At 33.0% G+C, this 15770-nt stretch overlaps 1 protein-coding gene across 1 annotated transcript in view; it reads left to right on the top strand.

Moving 5' to 3' along the window:
* Window positions 1–15770, top strand: part of LOC145240375 (zonadhesin-like) — a 175170-nt gene that overhangs the window by 101014 nt on the left and 58386 nt on the right. Inside the window, exons 19-23 of the mRNA XM_080103956.1 lie at window positions 1526–1767; window positions 1875–2182; window positions 8192–8463; window positions 10379–10572; window positions 14281–14338. Coding sequence (XP_079960082.1) covers window positions 1526–1767; window positions 1875–2182; window positions 8192–8463; window positions 10379–10572; window positions 14281–14338 — 1074 coding nt within the window. The remainder of the gene's footprint in view (window positions 1–1525; window positions 1768–1874; window positions 2183–8191; window positions 8464–10378; window positions 10573–14280; window positions 14339–15770) is intronic.

Below are 15770 nucleotides of genomic sequence, written 5' to 3' on the forward strand. Positions count from 1 at the left end.
TTGGTTGAAAAGTAGGAGGCGTTACTTTTGGAACGATTGAGATTAGATGGTATTACTGCAGATTTTAAACCGGACATATCTAAGCTTTGCCCGTAATTTGCATGTAATCTAACTTAAGAGATTGATCAGCCAATCACAATGCGTGGCAATGAGCAGACGACTTTCGGATAAATATTGGAAGAAATTTTTTTTGAAAAAGTAGATGTTACATGGAAAGTATGGAGACTAAAAACACTATGAATTTATCAATGTAAAACAAACAACTTCAGACGCCCGAAGAAGTAGTTATTCCTTTTTTTTTTTTTTTTTTTCAAAATAAAAAATTAATAAAATCCCACGACAGAAGTAAAGTGACAAGTGGTCGTCATGGGTGTGTATCAATCGTGCAGGTGGTACAGAAAATGTCTTCATTGCTTAGTCATTACGACTCTCTCTCACTCACTCTCTCTCTCTCTCTCTTTCTCTCTCTCACTCTCTCTCACTCTCTCTCTCTCTCTCTTTCTCTCTCTCTCTCTCGCTCGCTCTCTCTCGCTCGCTCACTCACTCACTCTCTCTCTCACTCATCTTTGTCTTCGTTATCAGCTTTTTTTATTTTCATTTCATAAATCGGAATTCGATTGTTCTATTGTTTTGCATTTTACGCAATTCCAACACAGGTTAAAATATAGGACTTCCGATTGTTTCCGTTTTTAGATATTTTTTCTGTTTGATCGGAATGTAGGTTGACGTCACAACAATCACCCGATCTCTGGCATCGATATTTATCGCCGATGCCTGTCACCTAGCCAACAAATTCTTCGAAAAGCTAAGAGAGCCATGTGTAACGTTGCCGTTACAGTCGAGCCGTGTTAGTTACAGTTCTAACCTCTTGCGGACCCCTACGTTATCTGGCACCGTCGAAAAATGACAAACAAACAAAAATAAAAAATTCCGGATCGGCATATTTTCCTTTTTTACTAAAAGCATTTATACCCATTACTCTTCCGTTTCGACACCACTTAAATAGTCCTTTGATACTACATTTCCATTTAGCCTGATTTCAACCGCATGTAGGCCACAGCCGGCTCATTCTCGTCCTCGATTTTATACGTTCCTTATCTTCGACCTTTGCTTTTCTTCTCTCGTCCACGGGGTGCATTTTTTTTTTTACTTCTCTACTTATTTGCGATTCCCGAGTTCGACAGAAAGATCCCCGAATTCGATAGAAAGATTCCCGAGTTCGACAGAAAAATTCCCGAGTTCGACAAAAAAATGTCCGAGATCGACAAAATACATCTTAAAAGGTTACATGAATCGAAACATTGTGAAAATAATATTAAGAAAAAGAATAATAGTCCGAAAAATCCATTGTAAAATTAAATTGAATTACATAAAGTTAATAACATATATAAAAGATGTATGTTCATTAACCACTATTTCTACGGAGAAAATCTGCAGTTCGGTTGTTTTTAAATTAATGTAATTGTTTAGACTAAGTATAATAAAAAATATGTAAGACATTTTTATTAACCATTCTTCCCTACAGAGAGAATCTGCCGTTGTAGCGCATACGGTGATCCGCATTATAAAACATTTGACGGACAAACGATCCACTTCATGGGAATTTGTAAATATACTTTGTCTGCCAGCACCAAATCCTCACCGGAAGCTTTCGCCGTTGAAGTTAAGAACGAACACCGAGGAAATAATCGCGCTTCTTATACTCGAATGGTTGATGTCAAAATAAATGATTTCACAATTCGACTACTAAAAGGAAACAAAGTACTTGTAAGTAAAAATATATTTTTTAATTAATGTAATTTGATTTATATGAATGTTTTGTTTTTAAAAATAAATGAAAGTCATTATGGGATTTAAATTTATTTTCATTGTAGATTAATGGTCTGAGATGGTCATTACCGTTTGAAACCGATTCGGGATTAGCTGTGAAATATTCTTGCGGTTGGATAACAGTTTCAACGAAATGGGGTCTGATAGTTCAATTTGACGGACGACACGTCGTTAAGGTAACAGTCCCGGGCCGGTTTGCTAATCTCTTGACTGGAATCTGTGGTGACTGCAATGGAAAGAAAGATGACTTCCGAACCAAAGAAGGCGAAGACGTATCGAAGAGTCGCAATAAATATTCATTGATTGGAATGAGTTACCAAGTCAAAGATGACAGCGACAGACCTACAAAAAAGTAAGAAAAATTAATGATTATTTATTACATTGAATGAAATTATTTTTTTTTTCTGTTTGACTGTGTATATCAACTAATTATAGTAATGAAGTTTGGAAAAGCAAGGAACAGATAATACTTGCTTTCCTTACTGCTGGAAAACCGCTTCTTTCGTACCAGTTTTCAAGAATTCTGGCGAAAGAACTGACCCATTAAATTATAGCCCCATTAGCCTCCTCTTGCTTTTCGCCAAAATATTTGAGTCCTTAATTAATCAAGCTCTAGTTCATCACTTTACAGCTTCTAAACTCCTGACAGACAATCAATTTGGATTTAGGCAAGCCCGTTCCACAGCAGATAACCTAACTAAATAGTCTAACTCTAAGGGTAGAGCGGTAGCCCTCGATATATCTCAAGTTTTTACAAGTTATGGCACGATGACATTCTAAGGAAAATTAGCTCATACGGTATCACTGAGAGAAAACATAATATAATTAAATTCTGCCTCGGAAATCGATATTAGATATTAATTGATATCAATTGATATTAGAGCTGAATAATCCGGAACCAATTTCAATACCAAAAGGATTCCTGCATATACAGTATCTATATCCATATCTATACTCCTATAAACTTTTTCAGTGTATTGACATTCGTATTAAAAACCTTTTTTTCTATTTATTTTTAAAAAAATATGTTATATATGCGTCGTGGAATTGCATTCATCTACAAAAAAGATCTAGCTAATTTGCATATTCTTTTACGCATTCATTTTAATTAATTCCATATTGTTTCGTTTTTTTATGGGATGATCATTTTTAGTTAACTATTATGTCTAATTATATTCATGCAGATATTCTACATGATTTATCCTTGTGTAATATTTGCGTAAAAAGGTTATAGTAAACACAAACCTCTTTCTATATATATATATTTGTATATGCGTATATGTGTTAGTTTTTAAAAAAAGTGCCTACCAAACTCCTCCAAGAGATTTTGCTCTACAGACATGAAACTTAATAAATAGGGTATTCGAACTCATGCGAAACTTTATATTTAGGTTTTAGCCGTCGAAAAGCGGTGCAAAAGTGTGAAAATTAAAAAGATCCAGTTTGCCAGGTGAAAGTCGAACGACGGCATTACGAATATGCATGCATAGCATAATAGCTATTGATTAAGGTTAGCATAAGACGAAAGATCAATTTAAATCTTATCTTACTATATTGTATAGATTATCTTCGAAATGAATGTATTGTAGCTCTTGTTAGTGGTATGAACTCTGAAAAATAATTAGAAAAATAACTATTTATAGTTTTAAAATTCAGAATTAAACTGATTGCTAGGTTGTATTAAACCTTTCTGGTACATTGTTACCTAGCATATTGTGAATCCTCTATTGCAAAAAGGCTTTTGGAGTAGAAAGTGCTTATTTATTCTTTTGTGATAAGTGTGCCGCGGAAATTTAAAAATCTCAGAAGTGTACCGCCATGTTTAAAGGTTTGGAGCAACTTCTCTAAAGCGTGAACATTTATAAATATCATCGATTATTTGTCGCGTATCCATGAGAATGGTCACTTAATTATAATAAAAAAAAAATAAGACACTAATTCGATTCTGTAAAGTGTCAAACATTTATAAATACCATCAATTATTTATGAGATGTCCATCTTATATTTTGATTAATGACACTTATAAAATTGCAATTTTTTACACAGGAATCACCACTTATAAAGGCACAGAGACCACTCGAGGATAAGGTTTATGAGTATATATTAGTCAATGCAATTTTAGAAGTGGAATTCCTAAATTGGATTACTTAGGGGGGCGGTTTAAGAACTTGTTTACGTTGGACTTGAAGACAATCAAACTGTAGTTAGCTGGAAAACAGGCAATCGGAAGAGAGTTCCACAGGCGTGCAGTTCTAAGAAAGAAACTCTGTTCATGGAATCTATGTTTAGGTTTAGGCACAGATAAAGAGTGAGGGAAATCGTTGATAGTGGTTTTGGCTAGACGAGTGTTTTTCTTGATAGTTTAGTAATGGGGGACCACATATTGAAGCCCAGATGAGTACTTGCCATGAAAATAACGATAAAGCAGAGACAGGCTCGCAACGTCTTTTCTGTGGGAAAGAGGTTGCAGGGAAGAGAAAAGGGCACTCACCCACTAAGCTAGGAAGTCTATTTTAAACTTCGTCAAGGTAGGATAATCTGCTTCTAGGAGCTCCTGCCCAAATGTGACAATAGTACTCCATCATTGACCGTACCTGGCTCTTATATAGGTAGAAAATTGTATAAGCAGTTAGATATTAGCGGTAGAAGGATCTCACTATTTTTCCAGCGACCTTGGCAATGGATTTGGTATAAGTGTTTCATTTCAGATAGGGAGTAAAGGTTAAGCCCAGAAACTTGTCAAAACATGAAGCCTACCCAAGACGAAAGCCGTTACTTTCAAGTGATGCTAGATAGGTATCAGAGCGTTGATGATGTAAAAATATAGCCTTGATTTTAGATGCATTAAAAGTAACCAACCACCTCTTTCCCCATTGTACTACGTGCTCAAGATCAAAGGAGAGAGAATCAGAGAGAACTTGGTCGTTTACGGTCTTTGATGTGCTACCATAGATTTTAGTGTCCTCAGCAGAAATTTAATTTATTCCTTGAATAGTATTTTGATACTATCGCCTCCCCATGAGGGTTACTTGGTTGAAGAACGTCTTGTGAACGCAATCAGCTCTACGAGGAATATCGTTTATTCCCCGTAGAGCTGGTTGCGTTCCCAAGACGTTCTTCAACCAAATATGATACTATCGCCTCTCGGGGAGGCGATAGTATCATATTTTTTTTACATTTAATTAAAAATGTCATAGTATAAGGACGCGATTTGGAAGATCATTAATGTATATCAGAAAGAGAGTTGGGGCTAGGATGGATCCCGGAGGGACTCCTGAATTGATACTGAGAGCTTCTGATTTCCGCCCATCAACCACTACTCTTATGAACCTATCTGAGAGAAATTATTTAATAATTGAGAAGACATTTCCAGCTATAACGTAACTGAAGATCTTGTAAAGTAATCACTGACAAAATTTCTAAGAAACTATAAAACTGATAAATATTATGATAAAAATACATGAACATGTTCATTACAAAATGAGTTACTTATGTAGAGAACGACTTGTTTCCCCATGAATGTTGCCTCAGCATATTTCGACAGCTTTGTAAAATGACGATATAGTGAAATGTTCAGCCGCCGACATTTAATAACCTAGAAGAAAATATTAATTTTAGTAGTTCAAAAATTTAAAGCATTAAAAATGAATAATTTTAGCAAAGCTGTCAGCTGGTTTGGAGATTATGTTACAGTCACCGGAAAAAAAAATGTTGTTTAATCGGAAATAAATGTGTTTCTACGACATTGCAATTGTTCGAAATTTACAGCGAGATTGTTTAATTGATTTGGAACACAGTTACGTATTTGAAAAAGTTTCTAAGATGTATTTGCAAAGGGTACTACCTTAGAGATTCATGGAGGATAATTGGAAACCTTCCCCCTAAAATAGCCAACACCTAACCCTAACCCTAACCCTAACCCAACACCTAACCCTAATAAAAAGTAATTAAGTAGACAAAGAAAAATATTTTGTCATAAAAAAATTTTTGTAACCACCTTCCCCCCCAAAAAAAAAGAAGAAAATCTCTGAATCTTGACGACTTTTTACAACTAAGTAAAACAAATTCTCCGCCTAAAATTCAAAAAACATATTTTCATTTGTTGCAATACGTAATTTTACAAAAAGATTAAATTTATTCCTTAAATTTACTGTAGGTTGAATTTTATTTTTTTTTTTGTTTTTTTTTTGTTTTTTTGTTTTTTTTGTTTTTGTTTTTTTGTTTTTTGTTTTTTTGTATTTCTATTCTTCAACGTTTTCTATCATGTGTTTTAAAATTTGATTAGCCCCCGCATATTCCGGCGGTTTATGTAAGTGGTCGGAATATGTCTAGGCAGCATCCACGAAAAAAAAAACGGGTCATTCACTGCATAATTACACACAATGTATTAATTTATGCAAAGGGAATTAATGAATAATGCGAATATTTACGAAAACTTATTCAACGAATAATTGCATTATGAAATGAAATATAATTCATATATGATTGATATTGATAGATATAAACCTGTTAAATAAATAAACTAACATTTAGATCATTAAGGAAAAATTAAACGAAATAAATAATACAGCCATTAGACTTTTTTTTTCCTTAATTTAATCATTACCTTACAATAGTTTGTTTTATCACGTCTAAATGTTGTTTCTCTTTTTTTCGGTTTGACGAAAGTGATACATAAAAGAAATGTATTACGTAATACTATATTTAGTGCCTCATTCTACTACAAAATGAAGGTCGTCCTCTAAGGTTTTGTCCCATTACCTTGCATATATATATATATATATATATATATATATATATATATATATATTTATATATATATATATATATATATATATTTATATATATATATATATATATATATATATATATATATATAGTAATTTATAAAATAGATATGGCGATTAAGCTACACTGAATATTCCGCGTTTCATCCACTCTAGGACTCCTCAGGCTTATGCGCGAATTCTGTGGTTGTTTATCGTTTTTATATGCTCCTCTTCTATTGAGATTTTAGTTAGCCAATCAGCTTTCTAGAACCACCGCGCCCTTCCTACCAGCCAATGGGCATGCATTTATCGGACAAAGGATCTGTTTTAAAACTAGGTTAGTGTTTTTTTTTTTGTTTGTTTATCGGACAAAGGATCTGTTTTAAAACTAGGTTAGTGTTTTTTGTTGTTTTTTTTATTGGTCCTATAAATGCATGCCCATTATATGATCAGTAACGTTTTAAACCGCGTCCCTTCAAAGAACAAATATCGAAAAATTGACTAAAAACATTAATATCTTCACCTGCAACTAGGCACTTTTCTACAGGGGGGTCGCTTTTTTCGCGATATTTTTTAAAGTTGTCCTCTCGATCCTTTAGATTGTCCAGCCTTAATTTTAACATAAGTCACTTCAGGTTTGACCGTGATCGTAACCGCAAAGACGTCAGGATTTTCCTCCATTCTTTTTCTCTTTCACGGTACGGGTTCGAGCCTGCCTTCCCACTACCACTTTTTTTTCTCAACATACACCTTCAAACACCCGGACAACGCCGGGTTGAAATACTAGTATATATATATATATATATATATATATATATATATATATATATATATATATATACTAGCATTTCAGTCCGACGTTGCCCGGGTGTTTGGAGGTGTATATTGGGGAAAAAAAAGAAAAAAGTGGTCAATTTGTTTTAACTTTGACCCCTATTATGACCCTTAAACATTTATTCTTTGGGGCTTAAATCAAGTTATTAAGTTAGATCTATGTCAAAGGAATCTATATCTAAAATGTCAAGTGTTTAAACCCCAAATTGTCGGAAGAGTTTGGTAGAATTCTCAAAGGTCAAATCGTTGAACAGTGACCCCTTAACAGCCAAATTTCTGTCCGAAAACCGGATCACAAAGATTTTCTCAAATCTCAGTAAACTTTAAAATAACTTTTTTAGATTAAATTTTTTTAAACTTCTTTCAGAATAGAAAATCTTTACAATTTAATAAGGAACATATTCCATATAGGTTTCATTAACAAATATTCAGTACATAACGAGAAAAAAAGGTTACGGTCAATAGTAGTCCTCGCCAGCGAAAGTCTTTGTTATTGTTATTCTATTATTATTATTATTATTATTATTATTATTATTATTATTATTATTATTATTTAAAACATTTTGTGTCCTGCTCTTTCGCGCGAGGACTAATATACAATTGTTTTCATCTCGTATATATTATAAAGCGCGGTGTCATTAACAAACATACCCATCTCGGATACAATTACATGATTTTTAATGTTTTACTTAATGTAATCATTATCTTACAATATTTTGTTTTATCACGTGTAATTTTTATTTCTCGTTCTTTTTCAGATGTGACGTAACTGATGTAGAAACGAAATGCAAAGCAAAAGAAGTCAGAAAATGTGATGTGATTATAAAGCATGAAATCTTCAAGACTTGTCGAGAGAAACTTGAAACGTGGATCGTCAAAGAATATTTCGAATCGTGTCAAATTGACGTTTGCATTTATCGCAAGAATCGCAAACTCTTCAAAGCAGTCTTCTGTGCCGCCATTGAAGGATTCGCTGTTGAATGTGCAAAAGTTGGAATCAACGTCGACTGGAGACAAGTAACGAAATGCCGTAAGTAACGAAACCATTATTACGTTTCGAATATTACGCGTTAAATCTGGTAAGTTTTGTGAATATAATCTTGATTATAAACGGTAACATAAATTCAGTTAGAGAGGTTTTCCCAAACAAATTATGAAACCAGTAATGATCATCAGAAGTATAGTAGTTTTCTCTTTTTGTAGACAAAAAGACATCACTAAAGTTTTCGACAAAATCCAATCTATTTTTTAAGCTCTTCTTGTGTCGTATAATCCGTGTCTCTGTAACAATTTATCGGTTTATTGCTCTCGTATGTATAATCATGTTTGCTGCATTTCTACGAAGACGAGTGCTGCTAAATAAATATATACACTTTAAGATGAATGTGCAAAAGTTGGAATCAACGTCGACTGGAGACAAGTAACGAACTGGCGTAAGTCACGAAGCCATCATTATATTTCTCATAATTTTTCTCAAGAATAAAATCGTTGATATCTGATAAATTTTGTAAATATATTATTTAGAATCCTCTCTTCAGTCTGTACCTGTACTGTTAATCTGTTTCCAAGCCAATCCGGCCTACTTTTTACATTTATTTTAATCTATTTTGCAACAGTAATATATGATGGGGTTTAGTTTTCGTCACTTTGTCTATAGATTCTATATTTTTTCTGGTCTGCGGTTTAGCTATTTCATCATCATTTGGTCAGTTTGTGTATCTATCAATAGTGACCATATTTTCTCGTTTCAGGTGTCCTTTTTGTGAATATCTCTGTGCTTGTGTACCTAATATCTTTAACCCTTAAAGTAGATAGCAATTCCCCAATCAACCCTAGATTGTGTAATTCTATTTCTACTGTTGGTTAGAGTTTTTATTTCTTCATGCTACTTGTTGCAAATGCAGAATTACATTCACTATAAAGACTGCTGATCGAATGATCTCCCGCTTAAGCCCGGGTGTGCATCACTATATTTTTTTCCTTAATAATGAGTTCAATTTACGATAAAAGAAGAGGTTCTATCTAAAATTACTCAAATCATTTATTCGTTTGCATATTTTAAATTTAAAATTAAACATTAATGAGAAAGTTATTTCCAGGGTATTCACCGTCAAGCCCAAATATCAGCTGACGTTATATTGTAAACAAACATAGACGGAATTTGGTGAACGACAGTATCATTATTATTCTTTTTTTATTTATTTATTTTTTTATTATTTATTTATTTTTTTTTCAAATTAGCCACCGGGCAAATTATTCCTCGTAATATATAATAATCAATAGAGGATTGATTCTATAATAACAATACATACGCAATCTGGATGAATTAAAATATGTTTAAGTATTTCTTATTAATAAATTCAATTGAGGATGAAAGAAGAGAGACCATTTAAAATCGCCGCAAATCATTTACTCGTTTGGATATTTTAAAACTGCATATTAATCAGAAGTAACTTTTACCAGGGCATTCATCGTGAACCCCAAATATCAATTGACGTGATATTGTAAACAAACACAGACGGGATTTGACGAACGACATTATTATTATTATTATTATTTCTTTTATTTTACTGCGAAATAGTCCACCGGCAAATTATTCCTCATAATATATAATAATCAATAGAGGATTGATTCCATTATAATAATACATACGCAATCTGCGTAAATTAAAATGTCATGTTTAAGTGTACTATACGACTGGCCAACTCCAGGCTGCCAGTTGGTATATACTATGCGTCCAGTGCTTTTAACGTATTATCTTTACGAAAAATTTACATACATATGTACAAAATATCAAAATATTATGCTGAATCATTGATTTGAATTACACTAACTCGTTTTTATTGTAATATAGAAATGAAAAAAAAACTTTCGCATTTTTTCATTTCGAATTGTCTTGAAACAAAAAGCTTTACTGTTTTTACATGTTTGCTATTATCTTTTAGAGAGGAAATGTCCTCCAAGACAAATATACAAAGTCGCTACACCGATTTGTCAGCCATCTTGTCGTGAACCAAATCCGGAATGTGAGGAACTTATTGACGGCTGTGTCTGCCAGAAAGGATATGTACTCAGCGGGAAAAATTGTGTCCCCAAGTCAGAATGTGGCTGTTTCTACAAGAATTCAAGATACATGGAAGTGAGTATTTATATCAATAGGTTTCCATTGCAATTCTCCTCTATATTCGTTCTGAAGACATTATGTCCGTTTTATTCAGATGAAAAATGAATGTTTATATGCGATTTTAACTCCGATATTTCATCTTTAATATAGATTAAAAATTACAATTAATTATTTTTATTTTACTAGTTTTTACATGTATTTTTGTTATGAGTGTCGGAAATTAGGGTCATAGCTAATATAACACATAAACTAAATATAGCATACACTTATTTTCATATAATTTGGTTTTGTATATATTTTGTGCATATCTTTATAATCATAGGATAGGATTCTTCATAAGTTTTGGTTTCGGTTTCGATTATAGCTGAAGACACTCAAGCCATTTATTTTTTATAAATAATTTAATCAATTCTTTATAAGTTTCGGTTTCGGTTTCGATTTCGATTTTAGCTGATGGAACTCCAGTAATCTATTTTTTTATGAATAATTTTATCAAGCATTCTTCATAAGTTCTGGTTTCGGTTTCGACTATAGCTGAAGGAACTCAAGTTATATATACATATGTACATATGTATTTTCATAATTTTTGTTTTCGGTTCCGATTCAAGCTGATTCATCCAAGTCATATAGATATATTATTTTTTTTATTTGTGAATTCGCAACTTTATAATATATAAAAATCGATAGAACATTAACTCTATAATAATATATACAAAATCTGCAATACCAAAAATATAATATTTAAGCGTGTTTTACGACCGGGCTACGCCGGGAGTTCCTGCTAGCTTAAATAAATAACAAAAGAGCTACAATAATTTGGCCTTTTGGTCAAGATCCATAGAGTGAATGAGGTATTTTGGTAAATGTTGCCAGTCAAGAGTAAGACTCCAAAGTCTACATTTATTACTTTTAATCACTTTAGTCACAAAGACCCTGAACCCTTCCCCTACCCAATCTCTTGTACGGCCTTGTGCCTAATTTTGTTGTTTAAGAATCTTTTGTTTTTTACTTAATTGTATTTTCAAAATTTTTAAAAGCAATAAAATATATAAACAAGATCAAAGTGTAGTATCTGTACTTCAGATGCTGCACTTCAATTTCTTGTTCTCTTTCGGCAAAGGAGCAGTTCTTCACGACTGAGACATTTTTTTTATTTTTGTGCCTTTTCTCCACGTTTAAAAACGACCCTGGTGTCTAACTCTGTCCCCTGGGGAGGCAGAATAAATAGGTACAATAATATCAAAACGTCTCCATTTACACTGGGCATCCATAGAATGCCAACATTACAAATGAATGAGTCATCTGTGGAATTTCCACAGATCCTGCTAGTTCATATTTTTTAATACTTTTTCGACATGAATTTTTTTTTGTTTAATCATTAGTAATTCATATTTTGTTGTACTATTTTATTAATATATTATGTTTATATCTATTCTTTTAATTTAAATCTATTTATTATTGTCTTATATATTTTGTAATCCGTTCCGTTTTCTATTCTATTAAAGGCTAAGTGAGATTTTACTAAAATGTTTAATGTAGTTTTTGTATTATTTGTGTATATTATCGTTGTGAAAAAATGTTCCGTTCGGAGAAACTACTTAAACCATACTAATATTTGTATTCCTCAGGCGTGGTGTTTTTATTAATAGAAATTAAAACGATATGAACATTGTATGATTAAGTTCAGTTCGTACTTTAATTAGCAAACCATATAGTAATATTTATATTCAACTTTTACTATTCTATTAGAGGTATGTTAATTAAAATATCTCGTTTTACCCTTAAAATCTTATCAAATTATATAAACTAACGTTAAATTACTTTAGCTTTTTTATTAAATATTCCGTTTAATTATGTATTGGATATTTATTTATTTTACATCTATAAATATAAAAGCAAAAATGTATGTATGTGTGTATGTATGTATGTGTGTGTATGTATGTATGACGTATGTATGTATGTATGTATGTATGTATGTATGTATGTATGTATGTTCGCTTTTTCTGTGTGTCTACAAAAGGCTTTTTTCAGAGAAGCGGTCGCTCGCTTCACAACTTTTTAAAACTTTTTATATCACATATAAATCGTAATATCTCACAATTAACAACGACGCTCGCCTGTCTATTTAATTTGCTCGATCTCGGGAAGATAAATATTCAACATTTGTCGCTCGCCGCATGTGGGTAAGTCGATTTCCTATAACATCTTGGGGGCGTTCAGCAGTAAATGAAATCCCGCAGTCAAAGTAAAACCTGCCCTCATTAACTCATTAAAACGGGCACCTGCTAAATCCAAGTAATTAAATAAATTCAAACGTGTTTCCGTTAGCATGTCGCGATGGGGCAATGGTTAACGTCGCACGTTTTTTTTATTTTTACACTTTAATTTACAACTTTGCTTCAAGGGTTCGGGTTCGATCCTCACACTTACGTTTTTTTTAATCCCACCCCCACCCCCGGAGTTTCCACACACACCTCCAAACACCCGGGCAACGCGGGTACCCCTCGGTAGTGAATTTATAAAACACACACATTTAAAATGATATCATTATTTGAGAATCCTTGCCGTATGTATTCGGAAAGCTGTTCTTACTATGGCATGGTTGAGCGTGCTTATTCCATACAACATTCTTAGCATGAGGAGGTAAGGGGTGTCTATTCTGAAAGCCGTTTTTAACATTAGGACGTTGGGGATTCGCCACCGACAACAACAACCGTAGTTTAATTTTTTACAAGGGAGTATTCTTCCACCGAGCAACGCCGATTAACGGGTCCTGCTAGTAATTAATATTAAAAACACATACAATATAAATTAATATAATAATTATTCTGTGTTTTTTATTGTTATTGCTAATTCACCCCAAACAAGGCACAGATCTACTTAGTCGTGAGAGACTACTATTTGGAACTAGCTTTGCAAGGATATTATTTAGGGAGTTGAGCTGCGATGTGTATATTTACATTACACTTAAATTTCTGTATGTCAGTACAGTCCGCTAAGCATAGACTCGCGAGCGAATTCCAAAGTGCAACAGTCCGATGAAAAGAGCTATTCGAGTATAAGACTACGATATTTAGGGTTTTCTACGGAGTCGGGTGGGGTTTCATGCTTGTTGGGTTTGTTGATGGTGTTGTCGTGGCGAGAAAACTAGTTCTTTAAATTCGGCAGAGCACTTGCCATTGAAATAACTGTAAAACATACACTTTTCAGCGATGGCGCAGAGTTGGGTTTTACTTGATAGTCCAGGACCTAGTAGGTTGGCAACTCTTTTTGTACAGGGTGGCCGAAAAGTTCCAGAACACTGGCCGAAAAGTCCCAGGACACTCTATTTTTAATATTTTAATGCTGTTAAATATGATTGATTTTAATATTCTAATGTTGTTAAAACAATTTATTTCATTTATTTTTTCAGAACAACCAGGGCCAACATACTGATCCCCTAGACCACTAAATTACTCTAGTTGTTTTCTGCTTTGTTTCTAATAAAGTTCTCTTTTTTTTTGTTGAATATATATGTTTTCTGTGTGTTTCATTAAAAAATACTGTGTTTTATTAAAAATACATGTATAGTGTCCTGTGTTTTATTAAAAATACATGTATAGTGCCCTGGGACTTTTCGGCCACCCTGTAAAGGAGCGAGAGTTTAGTGGCGTGTGGATTGTTTATTTTCATTTCTGTTCATATTTAATTCAAGTCTAAGATACGTTTCTTATTCTATCACAGGTATTTGAAGAATTCACAGACAAAGGATGCAAACAGAAATTTATTTGCAAACCTGGAGGTAAAATTGACGTTGAAGTTCTATTGCCTTGCAATCCAAACGGAAGATGTTTACTTCAAAACGGAAGATTTATTTGTGTTTGTAAAAACGGATTTAAATTACATAAAGGAAAATGTGTTCCAACAGGTATTTTTGAAAACATTTTTTAACAAAACTTATTTTTATGTATTAATGGGTTTGCCATCTATTTCATTTCATACGCGTAGTCGCAGATAGAACATTCAAATATAAGTAAATCCAATATTAATAAAGTGTCATTATTAAGCAAGAGTAAACTGAAATTAAATGCAGTAATGATCAAGTATGACATACCGTCAATTAGTTTCCAGACATTTTTCGTATGTGCACTTTCATTGATAGTATCCATAGGGGACTCTACTCCCCTCCGAAGTAATCTCCTCTGGTTGCAACATACCTGTAGAACCGTTCCAACAACTTGGAAATCCTCTCCTGTGAACGTGTCAATCATCGTCATCATATCTTCTTTTATTTCAAGTTTCTCATAACGACAGCCTCTAAAGTTTTCCATAAGTTAGAGAAAAACTAAAAATTACAGGGGGGGGGCAAAGTCTCGACTATAGGGAGGGTGAGGAACTGTCTTGATGCCCATCTTGGTCAAATAGTCTGTGACAAGGGTGTGGTTGTGGATTGGTACACTCGCGCAAATCTTCCCCATCTTCAGTTCTTCGCGTATAATTGTACATACAGTTCCCACACTGACATCAAACTGTGCACTTATTATCTCTATAGACACACGGCGGTTCTTATCCATGAAATTCTTTATTTGGCCAATCAACTCTGGTGTTCTGACTTTCTTACTCCTCCCACACATCTCATCATTCCTCATAAACTCTCTGCCTTCATTGAGTCTTTTATGCCACTCAAAAACTTCAAGATGGTCCAAAAGCAGTCTAAAGCATTCAATAAGTTTATGTGGCAATGTTTTCAAAGTTTCAAACGAAATTTTATTGCATATTGTTTTTCTCTAAGTCTTACGGCCAGATTGATTTTTTTGAAATTCACCAGCTGTGACAGCTTTAGTAGGGTGTATTCCAATTCTTACTGTAGCTGTTCATATGAACCCAAAATAATAAAAATCATATAAGATGTATAACAATAGCATACTGAATTTTCAAGAGTCTACATCAGTTTTAAATGCGTGTACGAAAAACTTCTGGAAACTTATTGAAGGCACATCGTATTTTTTGCAACGAAAGGTGTTATATATGTATGCACGTTCGATCAAGTATATCAATAAATAGCGATAAAAATAATAATTGTAATAACAATAATTGTAATTATTGTAATAATTGTAATAATAATCATAAATAATAATAACAAAATGCCAAGCAAGATTAGACATTTAATAGAAAATGCAATGAAAACTTGGAGACTTGAACTGACAGCTGATTAAAATACGAAGAGATATTTT

Source organism: Euprymna scolopes, chromosome 19 (genome assembly GCF_053919585.1).
Source record: "Euprymna scolopes isolate OS-2025 chromosome 19, ASM5391958v1, whole genome shotgun sequence".
In the NCBI taxonomy this organism is placed as follows: Eukaryota; Metazoa; Mollusca; class Cephalopoda; order Sepiida; family Sepiolidae; genus Euprymna; species Euprymna scolopes.